Source organism: Gambusia affinis, linkage group LG18 (genome assembly GCF_019740435.1).
Source record: "Gambusia affinis linkage group LG18, SWU_Gaff_1.0, whole genome shotgun sequence".
NCBI classification, from domain to species: Eukaryota; Metazoa; Chordata; class Actinopteri; order Cyprinodontiformes; family Poeciliidae; genus Gambusia; species Gambusia affinis.
The window spans coordinates 14,818,104-14,844,800 of NC_057885.1; the positions used below are offsets into that span (position 1 = coordinate 14,818,104).

The 26,697-nt window shown below is 39.5% G+C and overlaps 2 protein-coding genes and 1 long non-coding RNA gene across 3 annotated transcripts; 1 reads left to right on the forward strand and 2 right to left on the reverse strand.

Annotated features, from left to right (window-relative positions):
• Positions 1–13,977: 13,977 nt before the first annotated feature.
• On the reverse strand, positions 13,978–18,362 carry LOC122820170 (leucine rich adaptor protein 1-like). The gene is made up of 2 exons (XM_044097378.1): positions 17,994–18,362; positions 13,978–15,357 (listed from the first exon to the last, which is right to left on the reverse strand). The coding sequence occupies exons 1-2, from the start codon at positions 18,216–18,218 to the stop codon at positions 14,965–14,967; spliced, it is 618 nt and encodes a 205-aa protein (XP_043953313.1). The 5' UTR covers positions 18,219–18,362; the 3' UTR covers positions 13,978–14,964.
• On the forward strand, positions 18,036–23,788 carry LOC122820171. Its single transcript, XR_006368736.1, has 3 exons — positions 18,036–18,242; positions 18,335–18,455; positions 23,311–23,788. It is a non-coding gene; the product is annotated as an uncharacterized LOC122820171 (long non-coding RNA).
• On the reverse strand, positions 19,889–25,258 carry LOC122820169 (5,6-dihydroxyindole-2-carboxylic acid oxidase-like). Its single transcript, XM_044097377.1, has 7 exons — positions 24,673–25,258; positions 23,293–23,615; positions 21,823–22,027; positions 21,548–21,715; positions 21,285–21,464; positions 21,058–21,204; positions 19,889–20,629 (listed from the first exon to the last, which is right to left on the reverse strand). The coding sequence occupies exons 1-7, from the start codon at positions 25,037–25,039 to the stop codon at positions 20,442–20,444; spliced, it is 1,578 nt and encodes a 525-aa protein (XP_043953312.1). The 5' UTR covers positions 25,040–25,258; the 3' UTR covers positions 19,889–20,441.
• Positions 25,259–26,697: the final 1,439 nt, after the last annotated feature.

The window sequence follows — 26,697 nt, forward strand, 5'->3', positions numbered from 1 at the left end:
AGTGATAAAATCTTATTCTTTATGGAGTTAGCACGTAGCTCATTGCTTAAATGAAGGAAAAGAAAAATGATCCTAAAGCATCTGAATCCCATGGTAAAGAAGGCTCACTGTTATGAAGCTGTTTTTAATGTTAGGTTTTTAATTACGCCTAACATGGAGCAACATGGAGGATATACTAAGTGAGCAAAGACAGGTTGTATGTTTGTAGCTCCACTACAAAACAGAATCTAAATACTGAACTGTATTTTGATGAAGAGATTCATTGTATTAGGCTGCTCTGAACTGTTGGGGGGAAAAAAACCCCAAAAAGCTTAACTCTACTGAAGGTGGAACTGGTGTAGAAGTGGAGAGCTGCAACCCAGGTAAAAGGGAAACAGAGCTATATTATGTCATAAAGTGAAAACTTTAGTGTTCACTAAAACACTTTTCACCTTTGTGCAAGGCAAAGTCATGTGATTACAACATACTGAAATGTGACATTAGAACACAAAACTCTTTTGCATTCTTAAGATGTAATTATATTGCATTGATCGTTCATCGTTCAAATGATGTGAAGACATTCTGACTACATGTTTTAGAAACACAATCAGTCGCCACTGTGAGGATTTGAAGTTTTTCTGTGTGTTCATTTATAGGTTTCTGTGTTCTGTTGAGTCTCCATGTTGTCCTGTCTACCCTTGATTGCTCCCAGCTGTGACTCGTGTTCCCTGATTACCCTCCGTGGATTTAAATCCACCTGTCTCTTGTTTCCTTGTCGGGTCTCCGTCTAGTCTGTCGTTAGTTGTGTTATCCTGTTCAGTTGCTGCCAGTGTGAGAAGTTTTTCCATTGCTCACCCATGCTGCCTGGATTATTGAGTGTATTTCTCCACTAAAATCATGATTTACTCTTCATACGAGGGTCAATTTCACCACCACACATCATGACAGCCACATCTATGCGTATTCAAAAGACTTGTGTTTGTCGTAAGAATCACATTTATCTTTGGTAAATTTTGGTCAGTTTTGTCTTTGCTGAATCCTGTGTGGGTCCAGATATTTCTGTAAATCTTGCTGCGTGACAACATAACCAACCTGACTGCAGTTCAGGTGTTTCTTCCGGTGCCCCTCAAGTTAACCAATGAGAAATCCTGTTTCACCTCAGTAGGATCAGACTCATTTGTCCTACAGCACCACGTGTTTTGAGTTTCTTTTCAGTGGACACATGATTATCACAATACTGTAAAATATCTCCATGGCTCAATCTAATCATGAAATGTAGAACTGCTTATCTGCCGAGTCACTGACTCCTTTATGTTAGATGAAATTATGTTCTAACAGTAAAAGCTGCTGTGTTGTGTCATGAAAGCTTATTGTTTGAACAATTTAATATTCATATTTGTACAACATATCATCATGTTGCTGCATGACGGTATTGATATTATAGCAATGTGAAGTTTTTTTGTTTTAACAAGGTAAATAGGGATGCTGTAATAATTTAATATACTGTTCTTATGTAAAACGTATAACAGTATATTGTACAGACAAGATATATAAAATAAAATAGATCTTTTTTTTTTTTTTTACCTAGGTGGCAGCTCTACACTTCTGTAGAAATACACTTTGAGTTACTCTCTTGTATGATTTACGAGAACGGCCCATGAGAGAGGAGGCAGAAGGGACTTCCATTGGGCTCTAAACCAGGACGCCGAGCCGTGGTCTCAGCTGTGCTCTAAAACATGTTTAAATGTTGCTGACCAGACAAATGTATCCCTGGCCTTCATGTCTGGTTTTGCTGCTACTGTTTTTCCCCCAACTATAGATCACAGATGGTGGATAGTTCAGCATGTTTGACTTCTTTCGGTGTCGCCAAGACTTTGGCAGGTCCGTGCTCCTTCCCTTTTATTTACTCATTTTCCATTTCTGCTTTTTCCTCTACAGGATCACGAGGGGACTGTCACCAGGGGACGGATGGGGGACACTTTGGACAGATTCCACACAGTATCCACTTCAGCTGGCTTTCATCAAGGAAACCAGAGAATCCAGAACGTGTCCTGGGGTTCAGTGCAATTTAAGAGTAGTATAAAAAACAGCCACAAAGAAACCATAAAACCATTCATTCTGTTTTTTTCATAAAAAAAAAAACAGAATGAAAAACTACAGATGTCATCTACAGGATAATAAAATAAATCAGCATGAATTAAAAGTCAAATAAGCGCTTGAGCTTATTAGCTTGAGACTCACTGATTCACAAGAAAAACAGGCAAATTGTCAGATACAACTTTCTGAAATTAGGTTCCTTCATAATGATGGATACTCCCTCCATCAGTGACAGGATGGAAGTTTAAGGCGGTGCTCGGAATAGAGCCACTGATGCTTCACATTGAAAGGAGTTGGCTGAAATCTGGCTTAGTTGGCCCTCCTGGTATCTCCATCTGGGGTTAACGTCGTAAATATATGAGTTTTGAAAATATAACCTTTACAACAATAAAAGACACATCAGTTTGAGCTGTTTAAAGCCTGAAACCTACAGGATAAGTGTCAGAGTCAAGGCTCTAATGCAGGGGTCTCAAACTCCAGTCCTTGAGGGCCGCTGTCCTGCAGTTTTTAGATGTGCCACAGGTACAAAATGATGGAATGAAATGGCTTCATTACCTCCTCCTTGTGTAGATCAGTTCTCCGGAGCCTTGCTAATGACCTAATTATTCTATTCAGGTGTGGTGCAGCAGAGGCACATCTAAAAGTTGCAGGACTGCAGCCCTCGAGGACTGGAGTTTGGGGCCCTTGCTCTAATGCATTTCAGCCGAGATGATTTTGGGTTCTGATTAGGAGTCCTTCCAGACTTCTGCCATTGGTGGCTCTCCCAACAGGGAGAGACCTTGAGAGAAGCCCAGACCTTACTGAGGGGGCTGGATATCTCTATGATATCTCTCACCTAAATCTGTCTTGCAAAGTACTATCCAGTTGTAACTTCAGCCTTTTGCTGTAAACTTAAGCTGATATTAAGAGTCTCAAATATGAAAGTGGGTGCTTTGAACTTTACACTATGTGCTATCTATGTCAGACTCTTATGTTGAAGTAAGTACTTCTTGAGGTGACCCGTTGTCTTGACAGTCGACAAATTAACAATCAATGGGCTTCTTGTTGCTAGTTGGACTGTTAACAATAAATCAAGTGTTGAATAAGCCTTTACCGCTTTTAAAGATAATTTGGCAGAATTTTTGGTATATGGTAGGAAAAAAAGTGGTGACTGTGACAGTGTAAAAACACAGAGACTTGCTAACATCAGTGGCTAATGTTGCTAGAGTTAGCATGGCCTATGTAGTTTCTTATCGGAGCTATACTAATTGGATCGTCTCTAGTTCCAAAAAGCAATAAAATTCACTTTGACATTCATAAAACTCAGACACCTTTTGCATGTGAGGCAGCCGGTGTCCTGTAATCAAACAGTCAAAGCAGGAACAGACACACCCTGTTGTCGTCTGCATTGAAAAGATGTCAGAGATAATATTTCTGGACTGTTATCTGCACTGGTAGCTGCCTGACATAACTTGGTCTGATGCTTGTATCTGTCTGAAGACATGCAACACAACAACAACAATGCTTTTTGGTATTTGAGTTTAAAAATAAACACATACTGAAAATATTTAACGCCGTCTCAAAGGATGTCTGAAACAGATAAACTGTCACAAGTACAATTACAAAGTTGGAATGCGTGGATATCTCCATAAAGGATTTCCTCATATCAACATTTTGAAGTCAAATCTGCACGTGAACAACTTAATTAAGCAGTGTTTTTTTAACAACTCTCCTTGAACAACTTATAAGTTAAGTTTGTTGTTTTTAGTGTATAGGTGGTGAGAAAGTGTCTACAAGGAATTTAATTTGCTAAAGCTCTAGGGAGTTGAAGGAAAACATTTCCATCAGACTTGTGTGAACCTGTATTTTTGGACCAAAATCTGAACTGTTTTTGACGTTTTTAAAGACTTATACATACCAACTGGTCAAACGGTGTGAAAGTAATAAAATCAATACATTTGCACTTGTTGACAACCAACAGATATGACCGCAGGGCTAAACAGACACTGATGAGGGAGTCTTTTTTGATTGACTTCCTTATGTCTTGGCCAGACCCGACTTCTACAAAGTAATAATCATTTAAACAGTAATTTACCAGTCACCTTCCAAATTTCTCTAGGCAGTTGCATTAGTATACTTTAGTTTGCAAGGCAGTAAATCAGATCGCTCAGAGAACCAAACATCTTTTTTAAAACCTGTCTCAAGGAAATAGCATTCCTTTCTAATGACTTATGTCTTTGCTGTTGCTTTAAAAAGAATCCCTTTGAAATAATAGCAGACACTTTCCTTAACATTCGTCAAGCCGAGACAGAGACTCAAGGAACCAATGAAGTAGCTTCTATATATATCAAAAGTAGTTGTCTGTCTGCTTTAAGCTTAGCAATGTCAGTTGAGTTAGTAAATACTATACATAAACATGAAAATAAAAATAATGCACATCAAGTGCTGCTATGAAGTGTCTTCCACCACAATCTGTACAGCAACAGAGAAAGCAGTCTACAGAGGCTTGAAGCCGCACATCTATCACCCAGCTGTTTTCTGAAGTGGGATGTAGTGGAATCTATGCAATGTAGCTCTGCTCGCCAAGATCCAGATTCCTCTTGAGTTTCTTCCTCCAGTCCAATGAAAATAAGGAGATAATAACTGCAGCGCATTAATATGCAATCTATATATGGACTGTAGTGACATTCCTGAAGAGTCATTATACGTAGCGCTGTATGCCACAACGATTAGTAATCTGGTAATAACCAAGTGTTCCTCGAGAATAACTTTAAATTTATTTGTTTGACACAAATTCCATTTTAAAAAATGATAAAAGAACCGGTGCAAGACTTTAAAACTGGATTAACAGAACTTTAAAATGACTGCAAACAACCATGAATTCACTCAGTAGGTCATAATAATTCTCAAAGAAATTAATATACATCAACCCGTCTACTTTCCCTCAGCATATAAACTATATGTTACATATTCATGGAAACAGAGAGGTCCCTTTGGCAAGAGACACTCTCCAGCTCATTCTTTGGGAATCCAATACGATCTAAAGGATAGGGATCTTCTTCAGGGTCTCCTACCAAGAGGACAGGCCACACAAACCTTCAAAGGGATACTATAGGTATCCAAACCAGAAGCTCAAACTACCTCAGTTGAATCCCTTTGACAGAGGAGAGCACGTCCTCTGTTATGAGCAAAAACAAGGTTTTGCTTCAGGGTTGGAGATTGTGGGGCCATTATTATAACCTGACCTTGTGTCAGACAACTGGAGGAAACCTCATAAATAAGAGAGGTCACACAGATGGTAAAAGGGTTGTTTAGACTGTTCTTCTGTGAGAAGCCTAGGTTCGTTTATCATGTCGGTCACATGCCCATAGAGCTTTTTGGAGGCTCAACCTGATGCAGCAATGCCAAAGTATAAAACAGATTACAAAATAGCATAATGAGAGATGGAAATGTTTCAGTAAGCAGAAGCATTACAAGTGACTCACGTGGAGGCTTATAGGCCCATGAAATCTGCCTGACTCGTCCAGTGCGTTAGTTATTCATCGTCATTATTTTATTTCTGTAAAAGTAAAACATCTTCGTGTTTTTCAACGTAGTCTTTGGATAACATGAGGTCACAATGCACAGCCGTCTGTCTGCATGAGGAGAGAAGATGTCAGTGAACAAACCACATGCAACATAGATTCAAAGAGCAATTTGGTCAGAGGCAATTATTAACGCTGCTGCTGGCCTGAACATTGTTGGGTCAGCTCCAAGCCACTGCACTGACTGTACTGTGTTTAACTGGTGATGTCATCTTAGCAGGTCTGTTTGTCGACCATGTGGTTAAAACCTAAACATGGATTCAGGAGCTTTCATAAATAATAATTTAAAAAGCCTAACCAAAGCTGCAAAAAAAAAAAAAAGATATATATACACACCAATAGTAACTTACTAATAAGACAGTAGGAGGTCCGTGCTACCATAAAAGCCTCCCGTAAACCCTCCCAGACAGCCGAAGTCCTCCTGAGTCCTATCAGCAACAGCCTGCTAAGAGGCTTTATCCTCCCACTCCACCCTGCCCCGGCACAAAGAGCTGTCTGTTAGGACAGGGAGGCATCGCAGGAGTCAGCCGAGACAGGTGGCTATCCCCGCAGGGTATGAACGTGGGGGCTGGGAGGCTGAGCTGTGCAGTCATCAAAAAAACAAGCCCAGACAAAACCTGCGTGTTATTTCAGCAGTGTGGTTTTTCTTGTAATAAGTAGAAGGAAGCAGCATTGGCTTTTTTCAAATTTGTATCAAATTGTTTGGTGGTAGAACTAATACGTTGGTTTTGATTGAGCGAATGATCCTCGCTGATAAACAGTGTCTATTTCCATAGCTGTTGAAAGTTAGGCAACGAACTTAAATGTTGTAACATGTTTTCGGCCTGCTTCATCATGTGACACTAGAGAGGATTATACCAGGTCACTACCAGGATGTGAACAACCTTTGCTTTCTACATTACAAGCAGCAGGCAAACACTGAGAGTATGACTTATTGCTGGGACATGAGTCATGGAATCAGTCAACATTGTGGGTCAAGTAAGTCTTCGGCAAAAATGGTATTAAAAAAAGATTACTGATATTTATATGCCAAAGTAATTATCATACAAAAAATGTAAACAGATAAACGATGATTTGGAAAGCAGTTGATTGTGGGAGTTTTTAACAACTTTTCTACAACAGATAGCTGCAGTTCTAACACCAGTTCGTTCAAGAGAACAACAAGAGGAGAGTTGGCTTCAGCCGCACCCTCACTCATTACTTCCTGAGCAAAGAGCAAAACTGATTTTGGTCACTTTGTATCACGTGATATTATAGTTAATCCATTAGAGGCTGCCAATATTTATATTAATGTTTCCATGTTTGCAATTGCAACTAATATATGACCTTAAAACAGTGAGTGATCAGTGTGCTTGGAAAAATATCATGTAAGCTCAGTCCACCTGTTAGAGCTCAGGAAAGATTTTCAAAAATCACTCAAAAGCAGGCAGGATCGCTTTCGTTTTGCACAAAGGCATTCTTTAAACGTCCCTGAGTCAGAGCAGCAGTAGAGAGCCTCCAAATCCTACTCAAACAGACATGATCCTGTTTTTTAATCAAATTTTTATATTTGAATATCGGGAGGCTGTCAATGAAACGTTGCCAGTTTTGCATCCTAATCACTCCCTCAGATATTATGGTTTCTTGAAAGCACAGAGTAAAATATTGACAATGCTGTTACAGGGATTTAGAATTTTTGTCAAGAATTGAAGTCAGTCGTAGCTGAAAATACATTTTTGGCGATAAATGCGACTTACAGGATTTGAAATACTGATGACTTGCTGGTGTGCCCTTGGAAGGCAGGACGGTAACAGGGGAGCACAGTGTTTGCTTCTTCCCAAGAGGATCAGATCTCTTTCACATTAGAGATGACAGTTAATGAGGGAGTGCAGACAGAATGGTTGAGAAAATGGGATCTGCAGGAAATCTAATGTTTTGGGGATAATGAGCACAAAAATGATGGAGGACAATCAAATGGAACATAGCTGATGATGATTATTCAGAACTGAATATATGGCAGGGTATCTTATGAAATGGAAATTTGGGGGAAGTTGTGTGGGGGGAGCCAGCAAATATCGCTTTGAAACTGAAACCAACATTCGTGGAAGAGGATTGATACAACCTCAAAATGCAGTCAATCACAACAGCAACATGAGCTAATATTCAGCAGATTAGTCAAATATCTAAATTTCTTCACCACAAAGATTAATTAAGTTTTCTATTTTTTTATTTTGACGACATTGAGTCAAATAAGCATATCGGTTTCCTCCGTGACCGCAAGTTGCACTCTTTAGACGTAAAGGGGAGTTCTGGCAATTAAGGGCCATTCTTCCAAGGGGAATTACTTTCAGAGGGAACGAATGCGTTTGCCAATGACACGATCAATTGTCTCCTTTTTATGGCAGGGTCATCTTGTTGCCAGGAAACACTTCATAAGGCTGCTGAACTTTAGGCCCATTGTCATGAAAGCTTACCAGCAATACTGGGTTCTAAATAATTAATGTGGGGATAGTTGAGGAACCAGCAGCACAAAGCAGATTACTTTCTCAATTGAAATGGTAAAAAAAAAAAAAAATCTCCTAACCTTAACACAGTTATTTTCCCTCTGTCACTGGTCTAAATTTGGTTGTGAACAAGTAAAGCAGAAGTTCTGCCAGGTTTAGTGTCTGCTGCCTTAGATTCCTATTATAGTCGTGGAAAGGACGCCAGGAAGTGAGGACTGAAACGGGTTTATCAAATGAAGTAAAGGTTTGTTTTGTTACCTACTTTATCTTTGCCGAAAGGTTCCCGGCTGAAGTGTTTTACTGTTTAATCTCACTGCTCTGGCTGTGATCAGGAACAGACACTCAGTCCAAAAATGCCTTTAAAGGTACAGCACTGCAGCTCAAATCTACACAATGAGGAAAATGAGTGGTGGAGGGATAACAGTTGATCCAATACTAATTACTTATGGTCATAGGCCTAAATCCCGGGGAGGTCCGGGGCTGGGAGGGATCCGGAACCCACCAATCTTGGAAAAGTCTAGAATTGTTCCCCCCAAAAAATCATTGTAGAAACGTTTGCATTTAAATAACATCAATATGAAAAGTACAAAGAAACAAAGAACAAACTAAATATGCCATTTATCTCAGAAAAAAAATGTAAAAATTTGTACGTCCCGCCCTACCATTATCAGAACAATGGTTCAGTCCAAAGTGTAGGAGGCGCAACAACAGCGCTGATCCTCCGTCAGGAGCTAGCTGTTAGCTGTGGCTCTGCAGCACAAACATAAAACTTTCCAGTAAGTAAATACTTTAAACAAAAGACGTGTAACACCTTTTAAACCTTCTAAAAAGGCTTAAAAATAAAGCAACTTAGTTAGAATTTAAACAGCCCATAATTTGTATAGGGAGTCATTTCAATAAATCAATGTTTATGAGGAATTTTATTAAGAGCAGTTACTCATTAAAGTTTTCTTTTATTTAGAACCTTAAATTTTTGTAAAGGTGTAGTAGAGATTAGATCAGTCAGACTGAACAAAACTCGCATCTAAGCAACATCTAAATTTTAGAAACTTTTTTAAACCACATTTTGTTGCATTTCACTGTAACTTTGCCGACGCCCCCAAAATTGGTCTTAAGAAATGTTCCTGTTTATGGTCCCCCCCAATAATGAGATGGGATTTATGCCCTTGCTTATGGTGTGTGAATTTTACTCTTCCAGAAAGTGAAATACAAGTGAAATGTAGATTTAAGGTTAAAGATTAGTGTTATGACAAATGATGAGTATGTTTTTCCAACCACAAGAGCTTAAAAGGAATTTTAGTCTTTGGAAAGCTTCATAATGTTTGTCTTTTGTTGACATCACCTGTGGTCATGGTATAAAACTGGCTGCACCGGTTTATGTCTTCACAAAAGAGTACTTCACAGCTAGCACTAGATTTTGTTTGCACCTCACAATCATGAAACTAATAGATGTGTCCTTGTACTTCCAAATCAAGACATTTAGTTTGGAATATATTCTTTAATGCCAGATTTATTTTCATAGGCAGAGATAATCCCACTGTTTCTGATACTTATATAAAACATCTTTACTGATCTGTAAGGAATTGTGATTCAGTGAATATATGAATATTATCTTCCAAGATGAGATTGCTCAGGGTTAGCTTAGTTTGACTGGGGTCAAGATCTGCATAGATCATTAATTTGAGTATAACACTGGTGGTGTACGAGTACAAAATGTGGGATGGCAATTTTGATGAAGGTGGAAGTTGACATGGAGCTCTGATTATGTAAATTATAATTATATATATAAGATATATTTATATAATAGCCTATATAAAATCTGCCTCGACATTCTTGGATGCTTCTTGTAGTGTTTGCAGAAGCTTCAACCATGGGTTAAATCTAAACCTCAGCTGAGACTTTTAAAACAGCTCTGAAGTTTTTTTAAAAATTATTATTAGCAGGAAGAGTTTTAAGCGTCCCTCTGCTCCATCTGAATACATTGGTTCCCAAGAGCAGCAGAGTTTAATGAGCCTCTCTAGAAGTGGCACTCAGATTCACAGCTTGGGAGATGGCCAACAACTGTTCCCTAAAGACTGTCTTCTCATAATGAATGTTCTCCTGACGGGAAGAAGTCGAACTTCCACTTATGCGATAATTTAATGAAAGCTAATTGCTAGCCCTGAGAAAAAAATGCTCTCAACATCACTAAATATTGAATAAAATGGACTTCAGGGTAAGGCAAGGCTTGGTGTACAGCTCAGTATTTTTCCAGGATGAAACGAGATATTCTCCTTACGGGTAGGCCCTTTTCCATTGCTTCATAAAAATTCTCGACATGCAGCTCTTTGGCCTGGAAATGTAATAAAGGAGGTAAAAAAAAAAAATTCTAATTTGCTGTGTCCTTTAAAAAAGTGAACATTGAGACCACACTGGCTTCACAATCATTCATTCTTCAGTCTACAATACTTGGGACAAAACCTAGAACACAGCACATATGTTCACAGGAATCAGGAGTTTGTTTATTGCTGAAAGTTGTTGAAAAATCTAACATAATTCTGGAATGAGACACAACCTGGCAGAGAGTGAGACAAATGAAAACAGACTGAAGCAATTTCATAGTTAGTATATTCTAAATCTATGGCTTCCTGTCTGAGGGGTCTGCTTTGTCTTCGGCTCGTTTGATGTCCCACATAAAACTCCACTCCAATAACCCATATCCCATAACCTCATTTGGTAGCATGGTGACAGTTTCCCAGATACCAAACAGTATCCGTTTCCCTTCATCGTGTGGCAAGGGTCCAATCTCCATGACTAATTTAGCGAATGGATCTGCACTAGAAGTCGTGGCTTGATTGTACAACTGTGTAATTACTGGTGCTGAAGCGAATATACAAGGTTAACAAAGAAGATAAATAAACCCTTTTTTTTCAGTAGCATTTTTGCTTCTGAACTTAGGAAATTTGAGTTGATTTGTGATCGTTTGCTCTCCACACAGCTGGGATGTAACTGAACCTCAGATCGGGGAGAGCAACAAAGACGGAAGAACTTTACTCTGAAATATACACACAAAACAGTGTTTGTGTGTCTTTTGAATATTTATTTAAAACGTCTGGCTTTTGTCCTCATTTTCTATCCCAAGGCCTGCTGACTGTTTGGAGAGGCATTACATGTCACATTACGACCACATTTCTCCACAGGGACAGATCAGTAAATAATATGTTTTTTCCTTAATTATAATTTGAAAAGTGTGAAAAATATTTGTTTTCAGCCCTTTGTAGTCTGCTATCCCTAAATAGATGCTAATCAGATGCCTTGAAAGGTTATCACTATTTAGATTACTTGTAAGGGCAAGTGGTAACAATTGTCTCAAAAGCCAACAAATTAGTAAGTAGAGTCCAACTGAATATAAATGAATTTAAAGACAAATTTTTTGTCTTAAAATTTTGTCTTGCTACAGAACATTACAGAACACTATCATAAAAACTAATTTATTTAACATGAATAAATAAAGCTTGTATTTCTAAACTTCCTGTAAAGTTTTCCAAAAACATTTAAGGGGCGATAGAAAACATGTGAAAGAAAGTGGTATGGATAGATACAATCCTAATGAAAACTTTTTGGTATCCATTCACAAAGAGGTGGTGGAACACTTACCATTACACATCATCCTGAACACATGAACAATTGATGGTGGGAGCATGATACTGTGGTGATGTTTTTTGTTTTTCCTTCACCAGGCACAGGGAATTTGGCTTAAGATCTGCAATTTTGGAAGCAACCTGGTTGATGGGGAAGAGATGGAGATTTGACTTCCAGCGGGACAACAACTCCACTCTAGGGCTGAAACGATTCCTCGAATGATTCGAGTACCTCGATTATTAAAATTCCTTGAGGAAAATTTACCTGCCCCGTAGCTTCGTTAATTTATGTTTCATTATTCAGTGCACCGTGTTCTGGCGTTGCGCAAAGCTTTGACTTCCGCCTCCGAGTTGTTGACAAATGCTAAGTATTAGCGGCATAACGTCCAATTTTCAAGTTCGGCCCCTTGGTATTTTATTGATTGATGATAATGCCTGGGTTTTCATTGTTTGTGGGGGACCAATAGGCATCCTTAAAATGACTGGCGTTATGCCTGGAGTACGGAAGCCTTTCTCCTCCTGGAGCTGCTGGTTCAAAGCCAACGGCGGAAAGAGTGCTACGTGAGTATTTATACAGGCGACCGGATAGCTTAAACACGGCGGGTGGCTGAGTAGTTGATACTTACAGTGTAAGTGTAACTTTACAGACGAACCGCACAATAAATTTTAGATCATCCAGGTCTGAACAAACGGGTGGCGGAAATCATCGTGGCGGTACATGGCTGGTCGATGACTTTCTGAATGTGACGAAGGTGCCGTAAATATCCCGTATTGCTTCCCCAAGTTCTTATATTCGTCCACTGGGCTTCCGGTCGGGTCTCCTTCCCCCCACTCCACATTAGGTTTGTACGTTCGTATCTCGTTAGCACAGCATTGTATATTTCTGACGACTGTCTGAGCTCTTCAGGAGACATTTAGTCCTACAACAAAAACTTGTCGTTTAGGTCGTTAGTGCAGCAAATGTACACCTAAAGTGCCGGTAAAACGCCCAAAATGTCACTCTCTGTTCGTGTTTATTGTACCGTGTAAGACTCTGGAATTCTGCATTAGACCGATCACAGCATTGACTGACAGAACCTGTTCTGACTGTCTCAATTATTTCACGGCCACTGGCTGCATGTATTCTCGGCTTTATGTTTCTTTTCTACTAAAGGAATATTAGTCAACCAGCGCATAGCTGCATTTGTTTGGACATGACATTCAGGCAAGTTCGGAGCAGCTCTTTTTTTGTGTTTTTAATTGAAGCGCTGACAAGGAGGTCACGCATGCCGTTCAGGAGCTCTATTGCTTTATTGGCCCGGGTCAGCCTGACTGAGAGCTTAAGCTTGTCAAAGCCCCTGGGAGGCAGAGATAAGGAAAGGAAAACCAAATAAAGCGGCTTTGCTCATGGACGAAGACAAAGTTACAAGTATGCTTAGTGTTCCAGGATAGTGTTTGTACCCATCTGGACCAAATGCAACACTGATGGTTCCATCAGTTAAATGAAGTCATCTAGATCCTGAAGCAGCCCTTCACTATCACGTTTCCACCAGTATTTCTGACCTTGGGAATGATGCTTTTTCATCTGCTCTTGTCCTTGTCTAGATCTGGGCAAGATGTGAGACAGATTCTATTTTACGTGATTACTTGATTACTTCAAAACTAAGCACTTTTACCGTCATCACAGTGTTTGTAGAAATTAGGAACCACAGCCAGGTGGTGTCTGAAAATACTTGAAACCTACTCCAAAAAAATGTAGGACTGCCTATTTTAGTAGACAGCATTTTAGGACTACCACCAAAACTAACATTTTTAGTCGTTTTTTATTTCTGCTCTTGGGAGTACAGCCAATCAGCAGCAAAGAAAATGAATGGTTCTTGTTGATTGGCTGCTGTGTGAACACCAGCCAATAGCATCTCAAATACCTGTGCCTAAGTATTTCAGCTTCTCATGCTGCATTTTCATCTAAATGTTGTGAATATGCAGTAGGCAAAAAAAAGCATACACAAATTTTCCATAAATAATTTAAGTCACGTTCCACAGATTAGACAAACACCCAGTAGGTGAATCCATGAATCCTAAACCATGGAGAGGCAGGGCTTATCTTTCCCTGAGATTAAGATTCGGAATTGCGATATGAAAATTTTAAATGTAAAAAAAATACACAAAATAGATAAAATAAAGCTGAAAGAAGGCACATACTTTATCACAGTATCAGTTATTTTTGGAATAAATATAGGGGCAAAACAACAAAAACACAATATATTATTTTATTTTCTCAACAAAGATAGCAACGTTGAATAAAATGTTTGTTTTTGCCAGCTTCAAAAGCAGACATCATTAAACAAAAAAAAAAAAAATGTCTTGACAAGTCAACAAAAGCAATTTTACAAACAAAGAACCTCATCAGAAGCCGAGACAACGAGAATGTGCCCTCGAAGCGAGCATGTGTTTCACACACACCTACAGATAACAAATCTCTCATCTGGTGCTATAATGCAGTTTAGCCTCAGGTGTAAATGACCTCTGAGAGAAATTTCTTTGGTTTTCAGTCAAGCTTTGAATAAGACTACATGCTGAAGCTACCACTGATACCCGCTGGAGGCCAAAAGCTTTATTAACTCCAGCCAGTTAAAGTAATAAAACTGGAAAACATGTGCTGTAGGTGGCGCTCAGCATTTGGCATGGAGGAAAATTGCACTTGCTTTGAAGTTCAAAACTAATAACTTTGCCACCTGAAAGAGTTAAACCACTCGAATCGTTCAGCATGAAATGTCCAATTTTCCAATCGGCTGCAAAGTCCTAACCCGCTGGTTTTTCTCAGAGTACCGTTTTCCTTAGAAGGAGAGGAAAATCTGCTGCTCAGCCCAAGTGCAACTTTTGTTCAACCTGTTTTTTGATGGAAACCACAGACATACAGGGTAGTTTAACAATAAATATAATCATAAATTGTAACTTGGCACCTTCTGAGTATTTTTTTTTAAGTAATAAAAATATTAAGCAGTCATTGCAACAGAGAGGATTTCTCCTTGCATCTTGTGACATTTGGTAAAAAAATAAATAAATAAATGTTTGAGGTTTTGCTAATCCACTTCAGGAAAATGGTGTCAAGGGAAAATGTAACATTCCCAAACATGCCCACGTCTTCAAAAACATGGGAGAAAAAAAATTTAATAAAAAATGGACAAGGGAGGTTTTTTCTTCTTCTATATATCTCAGTAGTCTTTGTCTATCTTACCACTATTATCTAAAGCAGTAGTATTCGTCTGATTCCACCCTGAGTTTCAGCGGCGATTTGGTGAAGGATTCGCCAGAGATGACAGCTTTATCCATTAAACGATCGAGGTCCGTGGGCGAGGACGAATCTCCAGGTAGGTCCTCTGCCAGAGTGTCCAGGTAGCTGCCAACGGACAGGCTGTCCAGGCCGTCGCCATTTCCATCGTTCAGGCTGTTGAAGCTGCCCCGCAGAGAGGAACCGTCCTGGCTGTCCGATAGGCTGTACAAGCTGCCCGTCAGGCTGCCGTCCTGGCTCGTTGCGTCCCCCTTGTCCTCCATCATCCAGCGGATGGACTCGATGCCGTCGTTGATCGACATGAGCTGCTGCATGAGCTTCACGTCGATGGCTCGCAGGTTTGCCTGCATGGTGGAAATAGAACATTGTAATTCAACATCGCGCAAACGCCAAGTTACACCTCAATGTTTAATGTGTTACGAGGGGAAAAAATGGAATTGATCATCATCTAAATTGGCAAGTCTGAGCTGCACAATATATATTAAATCGCAGGAGTCATCAGAGTACCAGTCTGCCATATCTTACTCACAAAGAATTGAGTAGGATTTGCACGATTTGGTTAAATAATGTATTATTACACCAATAAAGTCTGCATATAGATATTTATAGCTTGTTGAATGTCCAACTCGAATGTCACACTCGATGTTAATCTTAGTCAGGAAAATGTGGGTTAATTTTGATCAATAATGCAGTTTCCATTTGATACAATGCATTCACATTTGCTCATTTCCCAACAGAAGTTAAAGTCATTATCTATCTTCCACTCATTGTCAGAACGGTTATTTAATAACCATAAGACTGAGTTGATCCAAACAGGGACCAGAACACAAAAATAAATGTCAGCAGGGGGCAGTAAAAGGTTTTCAGAAAATAATAGAATAAAAACTGTTCAATAATAATGAGTAGTAGTGTGTTATAGGCTTAAATATAAAATAAACAGAAACTCATATGTAATGATTTGAGTGGATGACTATAATATGTAGTTGGTTGATGAATACAAAATGAAAGCAAGAAAGGACAGAAGGACAAGAAGTATGTAAGAAATAAGCATGCCTGTTGGCAAAGCAGTGGACTGACCTTGAGCCTCACTTATGAGATAGATGATTCATAACCAAAGAAATTGCCAAAATTCTGATGTAACAATAATAAAAATGTCAACTTGAATAACACGTATTGGCAAAAAACAAAATAAATACTAATCAGTGCAGAATCTTGGCTTTCAGCTCCACTCTAGTTAGTGACTTAACTCCCCCCCCCGCAACTATATTGGTTTCTTATATTTAAAAAGGGGTTAAAAAAAAAAAAAAAGGAAGACGAACAAAACCATCACCACGACTATTACTAACCAAACACTGGATCAAGTTGCAAAGCTCAGCTTAGACCTTGTAATGAGCAGATGCAGTTGGTGGCTGATTTTTGTTTTGTTTCCTCTTAACTGTTAGTGTTCTCATGGTTGGAACAGTCAGTGCTGTTTTGTTTAGACTATCAGCCTTTATTACGTGGCACAGACTACTAGCAGTTTCCATCCACGACAACGATATGTGCCATAAACAGAGGGACCATTGATTGAACTCTCTGGCATGACGAACCTTGCCACTGGGTGTGTGTGTGTGGGTGGAAGTGGACTGCATTTTTGCAGTGTTTTACAGGGATTCCCCTGTCGGTGGGAGACAATCAGCATGAATGAAAAACAACAAATGGGCAGCTGTTGCATCTCGCCACCAGGCCACGACAGCCCTTCTCTGTTCCTGCGAAACCGGTGGAATATTTTTCATCAACATCTGTTTTAGGCCGCAGCATCCTAAACTTACGCCGTTTCTAAACTAATTGGTTTGTTTACTTATATGGCAATGACTACTTGGGATTTTTGAGGGTTTGTCCTGTGGAGAAGGCCAACTGAGATAATTGCAAGTGTCATATTATCCCTGACATTATAATAAATCAAATCCTAACAACACAAACGCTGTAGTGCAAGAACAGTCCACTGGTCATCTTACAGGACTGCTTCACAGAGTAGACGCCCGGTCAACCAGACCATCTGCTCAGGAACTCTAATACTTTTGTGACCTTAGTCAGTCTAAACAGTAGTCAGCTGTCTGGGAAAGCTACCGTGTAGAATATGTGGGAATAAGTATCCCTGGGTGTATTTAAAACAAAAAATGTATCACATCGTCTAACTACCTTTATTAAAAACAGAAAAGTATTCTTATAGTGACTAAGGTTATAATTATGTTACCTGTGACATTTTTATTGCTATTTTGATTTTAATACAAAGATCTAACCACAACACAGAATAAAGACATGCTAAAATGAACTTTTTTAGTTTTTTACAGAATGATTGTCCATGTGTGCAACACATATTAAAAAAGGTTGTTGCTCAAACCATATTATTTTAGCTGAAATTTAATTAGCCCACACAACATCCTGATTTCACAAATATCTTTTTAGTTAGTTTTATTTCAGAAGGTTACTATGTGTCATTTAAAGGGTGAATGCCGTATTTGTTTTAGTGCAGTCTATCCTGTCTTGCTGATTGTACCACATCACCGCCCTTCCTCCACCTGTTGCTATGCACTCCCATCAACTGGCTGAAAGAGAGCCCCTACATTTATTTGGAAATATAACTGTTCATAAATTCCAAGAATAGTTGCCTAGATTTGTATTATCTTTAATATCTTTTGTACTGTCAACCTGAGGTAAACATACATGTGATTCATTATTTTCATTCCTCTTAGCAACATTTGCCAAAAAATGGTACAAATATTGAAGCTTTTTTGTCTTTGCTACTTTTCTCTTATTAAACTTTTTGAGGAGTTCTCTAACCAAAACTGACTGTTTTGTTCTCAAACGAAAACGTTACTTTAAGTAAGTTACAAACAAAAAATAGGTTTCAGTGTTATGACTCATTAAAAGGAAACTCACTTTAATGCAGGACGGAAGTTTGATTTAAAAACATTAAGAGAAAAAGTTCTACGCTCACCATCTCCTGTCTCAAGAACAGCATTTTACCCTGCAGTCTCTTCAGGTCCGTTGAATTTGCGCAGAATTTGCAGTTGGCTAAGTGAGACGCAGCTGACTTGTCATGCTCGTGCCTGTCGCTGCGTCTCCCTCCCGCGAGAGACCGAACGAGACCGTCCGGGACTTTTCGGCCCAACTTGGTCTCTATGTCCGTCAGGTCCGGAGAGCCGCTGCGTTCCTCGTCCATCGTCACTCTCCCAGAAAAACCGCAGTAAGTGCTCTCACGGTGGGGCTTTAGGGCAAGGTTGACTGAGGCGCTATGGCTGTTAGGAAAGTCAAATACAACTCGTATGTGATCCGCAGCCACACCAGCAGACCTCTCATTGAAGCCCGTAACCAGTAGGAGAACAGTTTAACACCAGCATGCTCTCTGAGGACACTCCCATTACAAGAAGGGCTGTCTCTGAAACCAGACACCCGCCAGGTAAGTGCTGCCGCTTACACCTCTCTCCCTTGGGTGGAGAGAACACGCTTTATGAACAATGGGAACTTAGGAGTCAGTGTTTTCGTGTACCTCTCGCTCTACCTTGAAACAGAATAAATAAATAAATAAATGAATAAATAAAATATGCAAATAGTGCATGGCCTCTTTGTGACATTAAATAAAGGCCTATTTCCATGTATTAATGGATCTATCTACCTTTGGTCAAAAAGTTTAAAATCCAGAATAATTGTACTCCTCAATTTGTAGCTGAATTTTGAATTTTGAATATTGTAGCACCGATGTCGCCATGTTGTTTATGCTACAAAGCATTCTGGTTAAATGACTTATACTTGGTGCTTGGTCCGATTCTGCCACCTCAGTCCAGCCAGATAAACAATGAGAAAGGTTGTTAAGCCTTTTCAGTTTGAACCGGAGCTCGATGAAATCGATGGGATTGTAGAAATCACAAGAGGTGATGAAGATGCACAGGACCAAGAGGAAAGAGTTGACGGTGTTGGGACCCTGGTTTCACATGGTGTACTATCATTGAAAAGAGCTTCCAGCGTTTCCTGCCTTTCCCAGCGTCTTTTGCTTAGTAGCTGGCAGTGGGTTTTAGGTTCTTTGTGGATGAAGACAGTTGACATGGCACTTGGTTTTCGCTTGTGAGGCAAACGACCACCTGTTAGAGCCTTCATCAGTTTTGCTTGCACAAATGACTCAAAATCTTCTGGAGATAAATGTTGACAGCACAGATGCAGGCTCTTCGTAAGTTGTATTTGGCTCTCTCCCAGGTTCTTTTTTTTTCAAATGGGAAATGATGAAGACTTACCTCACTATTTTATTTTATTTTTTTTTTTAGTTACAGCCAACAGCGACACACTGTGGCATTGTCTAAATTTACACCAGTCAAAGGCAATATGATAAACAACAATTCTTTTATCTACAGAGTAAGATAAATACAGGATCTGCTGGACTAATAGATTGTGTAAAACAATATATTCTTTAAAACAGAGTTTGGGTTTTGAAACCTGCATTGTATTGACATAAAATGCAAAATGGGGTGTTATTAATGAGGATTTTTTGTATTTAGACCAACTTAAAAGGGGCCCTGCTTTAAAACAGCAGTTGTTTGACAAGTAAAACCTGTAATGAAGTATTCTATATTGATAAAGATGAGCAAGAATGAAATGTATGAAAATATAATTTCTGCTTTTCTTTTCATTCTGTATTTAGACCACATTAGATAAGAAGCATTTTAGAAAACCACTAAGCATAGATTTATCAAACGTGGAAAGGCTCATTCAACAGTTTTTCAAAAACAACTCATTTTGAATCTGCTCGTGAGAGTCACAAGAAGAATCATCAGAGATAAAAGTCAAAACATCCTTAAGGAAAAAAAAAAATTCTTAAGTAAAAAAAAAAACAGACATTAATTTTTTCACTTAATTTCCTTTTAATTACCTCTTGTTTTTTTATTAGCAACTTTAATACATTAGATGGCTAAATAAGGTGTAAAAAAAAACAATGTGCAACTCTGTAAATTCTGCACAAGCAAGATTCTTAGAAATTGAACAACAGCACCCCCTCGTGGGCATTACTGCTCCCTTAACTTGGACATGCTATTTTCTCACTGGAAGAGATTGTTAAAAACTGTGTTTATGACAAACCTTTGAGTGTATATTACAATTACATTGTACACCATGTAATAGATTGGAAAATAAATTACTTTAATATTCTTTACCTCATTATTTGACAGGGCATCATCTTGTATGAATTTTACTGGTTTTTATTAAAAAAAAAACAACTTTTTCAATGCATAGTAAAAATTGCTGTGATTGCACAATGCAAAGCAACATAAGTACAAAGAGTTAAGAATCTTAACTTTTTAGGGGGATGGGCAAGATTTCCTTTTTTTACGGAGAACTGAACAACATTGCTTTGTTGTTGGAAAAAAGAGGAGAAAAGACACGTGTTGGGGCTGTGATCTCAGACTACAGATTGGCCTTTGTCGTCGTCATAGCGCTGGTACTGATCCCCGAGCAGTGGCTGGTGGCCCTCCATCTTGTGAGATCGGACACGCACAGCACACGTGGCTGCTGCGAAGATGAGTGCTACCAACACGAGGGCGGCGACTATGGCTATGGTTATTATTTCAGTCAGAGAGAAAGGTGTGCCTAGAGGAACAAAAGCAGATGATTATTACTTTCAATGTGCTTAATATAGCTAAAAATTTTATATTATAACCACTGACTTCAATGTATTTTATTTTTGATATTGTGTAACAGAAGGCAAAGAGAAGAACACATAACCTATGTTTTGGGATTTTTTTTGCAAGTAAAAATCTGCATTTGTATTCAGCCCCCTTTACTCTAATACTCTAATACTATATAAAATAATCAGGTACTCCCAATTGCCAGTTGATACTAACGTCCCCACCAACTTTGCACATCTTGAGGCTAACAGTTTCCTGGTTCACTTTTGTGGAATAGCTTAAATTAAAAAAAATTTGATTTAAGCAAAGTGGCAAATTCTGAAAACGTTTAAGAAGTAGACGTGCTTTTACAAGGAACTACAAGAGTAAATTAAAACGAATTTGGCATACCTGGCCATTCAGCTTCATAAGAGTAACCCAGGTTTTCGGGGGCAGTCACAAACATCTCTGCGTTTGTCACGGGAGGCCAGAAGGGTACCATGTTGTAACCCCTGTTGTGACCAATAGGGGCATTTTCTTCAGGATACACAGCTAAATCTGTTGGGAAATTACTCAAGTAAGAGAAAAAAAATATTAAACATGCATAGACTAAATATCAGAATTAGTTGCTACGGCACCTGGACCGTGTCTCCTTAGCCATTCATCAAATATAGCGTCTGTAAAGGTGTGTAGCAAGACGAAGATGGGGTCATTGGGTGACAGGTGTGTCTGTCCTCCTGTTCCATTCAGGAACAAGTGAGCCAAGTTGTGGAGGCTCCTCACTATGGGGTCATAGTTCCCCTTGGGGGCGCTGTAGCCTAACAAAACAACATGAGAGGCCTTCTGGTGACATATTATGTTCATGTAGTAAAGACTAAGACACCACTGAGCTCTAATTCACCTTCAACTGTGTTCCTGAAGCTCTCAGAAGAGGTGGAGTAGAAAGGTGGTGTGTCGAAGGTGCTAACTTGTAGGCAGTCGGCCACGTCCTGGGGCTCAGGGAGACGCTGGACCATGGGCCTGTTGACGTTTCCTGCTGGGTTTCTCCTGATGGGAGAGGTCTCTGTGCCTGACAGAGAATAGAAAACCTAACCACTGGTGTCGTCATTCGCACACTTGTTGTTCTCTTCTGAAAGAATAAAGGGAATTTAGCGTGGTCATGAACACTTGTCTTACTGTTACAGATGGTTCCCAGCGTGTCATAGTCCTCAACACTCTCGCAAACGACCCTCCACTCCGAGAAGATAGAGTTGGGGCTTAGGGAGTTTATGTCAAAGCTGCTCCTGGCTCCCATCAGGTCGTCTGTGCAGATGTCACATGTGTTCCCGCCGATGGCAAAGTTCCAGTAGGGCAGGGCGAAGGAGGGATCCTGCAGCATGTCCTGCATGACAGGAACAGAGTGCAAAGTTGCAATAGGTTTTGTTGTATTACGCTCAAACCAGCAGATTAGGAGGAAAAAAACCATTTACCTGGCAGTAACTTCATATGAAGGTGATGATTACTACATTCTAAATTTGCAATTTACAGTATCTGGAAAAGCATTTTTAGATTGAGATGCCTTTAAAAACAGAGACTTGTTAGTCAGAATGACTGATCGGTGGACGTGCTCACTAGCATGTGCATTCATCAGAGGACATATAGAGCAGCAGGGAGCCTACACAAGCATGATTGACAGTGATAAGACTCTCCTCCTGGTTCTAATTTGTTGTATCTGACTAGAAGAGATGTAATTCTGCAGATATCTGTAGGACCACTGAGAGGAGGCAAAGGAGCTCTTTTTTTCACAGATTATCTGCCTCATTCTACTGTTAAGACAGTTTTAACAAATATGTAAGAAAACATATTTTTTTATGAAAGTTACCTACTGCAGCTTTAATTAAACTAGAAATAGGCCATCAACATTCTGATTTTAAGGTCCTCTACCCCGTCTCTTGAAACCTAGGAAAACAGAAATGTGGTGCCATGAGGATTTTACTGATTCAGAAGCAAAATAATGATTTCATCTTTTATATGCAGACAACCACCTTGACGCACATCAAAGAGGGCATATTTTTCCTTCAAACAGATAAGAATCATCCACATGGTTCAAATGTAGGTTTTTGTTTTGCTCGTGTTTTTGTAGGATAGAAAGCTTCAGCGTTTCCCAAATTAGATTTTTCTCTAACTCTGCTTTGCCAGGTTTGAACAAAAACCCCTAATTAAAGAGCTCAAGCAGCAAACCTGCACAGGAAATAAGGATGGAGTTTCTCTGTAGGAGTCCAGCACTCTGCCAAGGTTTCAGCTCCACATGCCAGCCCCATTTTCAACTCTCAGCTGTAACCCGCTTGTGAAAGGGATTATTAAAAATGTCTGGTACTGTATTTTCAAAAAGCGAAAACCCTTCTCACCCAAGATTTTATCGTTTCAGGAAAAAAGATAGATTATAAAGCTTGTAAATTCAGTGGAACCAAAGCCCATGGATTGTTTATAGTATCATTTTGCACGCTGCTTGTTTATTAAGGCGTAACATTGGAAAGTCAATTAGGATTTTCTGGTAAAGACAGAGGACTGAAGATACATTCAGAAAAAATAAACAAGCAGAGGAAGAAAGCACAGTAGTGTATGACCATAATCATTTAATATGCTTTATTAATTTCACCTCCTCACCTGCATGTCTCGCTCCAGCTGCAGCAGATGGAACCTGTGCCAGGTGAGGAATCCGGGGCCTTCGTGAGAGAAGTCCACCCCGCCAAAGCTGGCCTGCCCAGCGCCCAGGAACGTCTTGCTGACAGAGTAGTAATGAGACCAGACGAAGTAGTTGTAGACCGTGATGTCTTCAAACAGCGTGGTGTTCCCTTCAGGGCCGAAGATGTCTGAGTAGTGGCGCGTTGCGATCACCAGGTCAGGGTGCACTGTGCGCTTGGCCTGGTTCAGTGCGTTCACAAAGGCACGCTTCTCTTCAGAGCTGAGCTGCATCACGTTTCTCCTCACTGTAGGGAAATAAAAAAAGGTTGTTTTTAGTTGCGAGTTTATTTTGTAAAGAGACTCAAACACGATGCATCCATTATGTAAAGCAGGAGTCTCTCTTTTATATTAACACATTTTTGTGATTATTGTTATTTTATACACAGATTAGAGTCAAATAAAGGTGGTCTAAACTGTCTTTCAAACTGGTTCCAGTCTGCATGCTCAGTCTCATTATTGTGGGGAGATTAAAACGCAATTGACAGCTGACCACAATATTTATGAAAACAGCACATGTGACAAGTTGCTGTTGAAAGTACTTGTCAGCTTCAGCACAGAATGTCCACAATTTAATAGCAGACCAGTCATTTTAGGTATATCAGCTGCTGACAAACTTTGTACGGGAGTAAGACAAATAAATTCCCAACATGTCTATGAAATATTCAAATAAATACTTATATAACTGCATGACATGGTGGTTTTTGGTGCCCATGGCAGAATCGTTTGTTTGCACCCCAAACATGTTTTACATTCCTTAGTTGCATGTCTAGTTAATGGATAGTGGAGTCCCCTGGGTTAACTGTGTAGCCAGAGTATGAAAATGATGCTGCAGTTGATGCCTGAGTGTATTTTCAGATTCAGTGCTAAACTAAAGGGCTATTGCAGTTTTTACAAAAGGAAATTAGATAAAATGTAATCATAGTTCAAAACCCCAAATAATTAGACTGAGCAAACCCGCCCTGAGTTATTCTATGTAGTATAAGGATGAAACCTTTAATCTATTTGTAAACAAGCACATAAGAAGAAAAAAAAAATGTTTTTTTTTTTACATTAGGGCTACCTTATCAAAAGAAGTACAAAACCATCAGTATGTAGTTTTATTCAACTTAAAATATTACATTTCCTTGAAAATATCACTTTCATGAGTCTAATAGTAGTGCTATATTTATTATGTTTTGATCCATTTATTCAATTGTAGCACTTTTGGCCCTCGAATCCTTTCATGTTGTTTAATTTGATCTAAAAAGTTTATTTTATTTGTTTTAAATAGAGATAAATTCTATTGTTTTGACTGAAACTCACCGACAGAAATCCTTTGATCACAGTTGGACCCGGTCCATCCGTGTCTGCAGCGACCGCAGTTAAACCCGCTGAAGTTCCCGGTGCATTGGCAGGTGCGGTTGAAAAATCGGACCGGCCACCGTTCCCTGTCGTCCCGACCGTCGTGGGGATACTGCGGCCCGTGCGGCCGCGTGTCTGTCGAGATGAACACGCACTGTCCACGCCCCGCGCTAGAACCGCAGGGGTCTCCGGGAAACCCGGGGGGTGCCGGGCAACACTGTCCGCTCCTGAGCCCCTCCGGTGTTGTGCACTCTCTGGGGAACTGGGCGCTCACCACCACCGCGCAAACCAGCATAGCAACACAGTACGGCCACATTCTCCAAAACATGATGTCACCAGATTTTTTTACGCACGGGTGCTTCTGGATTTAACTCAGTTTGTGACCCTTTTCACACCTGAAAATTACAATCCTAACTTTTTACTCAAAGAATAAAAGTTCATTACTTAAGCACACCTGAGCCAATATGAGTGGGTGTAAAAAAACAAAAACTGCCCCACTTCGCTCTCCCATTCAGGCCTATTTCTTGTCTTTCCCCCCAAAACACTGGAGCGTTGACCTTAAATACCGGATTAGCGCATGACTACCAGGATTTTCTGACTCCCGCGTGATTCCCTCACATAACATCATATTTCCTAGGGGAGGAAAGGGAAGGTAGTGTGATCCGGTCATGCAGACTATTGTTCTTCTAAAAGTCATTGGGTGAAAGCAGCTTCTGAAAAGAAACAAAAAGAAATGCCAGCGTGAATGAGAAAAGGCTTTTACTGTCTGCATACCTGACCTGCTATAACTCTGCCACAGATGAAAATATTTACAAAGTAAATTTAAAATGAAACGAACTTAAAACTTCGTGTTTATGAAAAAGAAGTCAGATTTGGGATCACTTGACTTCTCACTAAAGCCCCTCTTTTTGTTTCCCTCCCCATTAGAGCATGTGAGACATTAAAGTGCAAATGGCATTCACATAGAAAAACAATATCCTAATACAAAACTCTTTTTATTCTTTAAGTGCTTATAATTTCAAACCCAACCTGGTGTTTGTGTGTTTCTGTGTGGTAGGCCAAAACAAAACACAGTATAGTAATGAAGGTAGAGAAAATGAAGCATGGGTTTAAAAAAATTAATTTTATACATATATGTATATATATCTGAGAAGTGTGGCATGTATTTAAAAAAATAAAAAATAGTAAAGATTAATAAGTTTTTTTAGGTTCAGCTAAAATATCTCTGTTATGCTGTAAAAAAAAAAGAAAATAGATTTGGTTTAAAACATACAATTTTGTCTGCGCCCAGTGCCACGGAAACAGTAAGCATCTAGACTATCCTTTACGCTGAGTTGAAGCATGATCTTTCATTGTTATTGCAAACAAACCACCAAAACAAAATCTAGTCAATTATTTTTTCACAATTGTTTGTATGCACATTTTTGAAGCAGTGATAGAAAAAAATAGAAAGCTCCCCCGTCCCCTCTCTGCCAATTGTAGGGTTTTAATGTCAAAATAAACAGGTGATCTTGCGTACCTTTGCACAATAACATCCTGTGACTTTTACCCTTTTTGCATGCAAGAGTTGAGTTGAATCCACAATGAGCTGACTCTGGAAACTCTTGATGACTGGAGTATGCACAACTCTACAGCGATGGGCTTGTTAGCGAAAGAGGGCATGCTGGGAAACTGTTCTAGTGACACATGGTGAATAATTAAAACATCCGCGTGGTTAAATGCATTGGTATTAAAGCATATGAAGAGTGATTCAGAAAATACTTTCAACATCACTGGCTGAAGAGGAAAGAGTGACGAGAGCGCAGCTTTAGAAACTGAGTATTTTCTAGTCCAAGATGATGATGACTTTTGTTGTGTGTACTGAGCTGTGGGTGATGTCGGTTCATGACATCCAGCTCCCATTAGCACTATTTTGACAGATTTAATTCATGTCTCAGAAAATCCACCCAGAGCTACCATTTTGTGATTCAGATTAGTGTGCCAGTG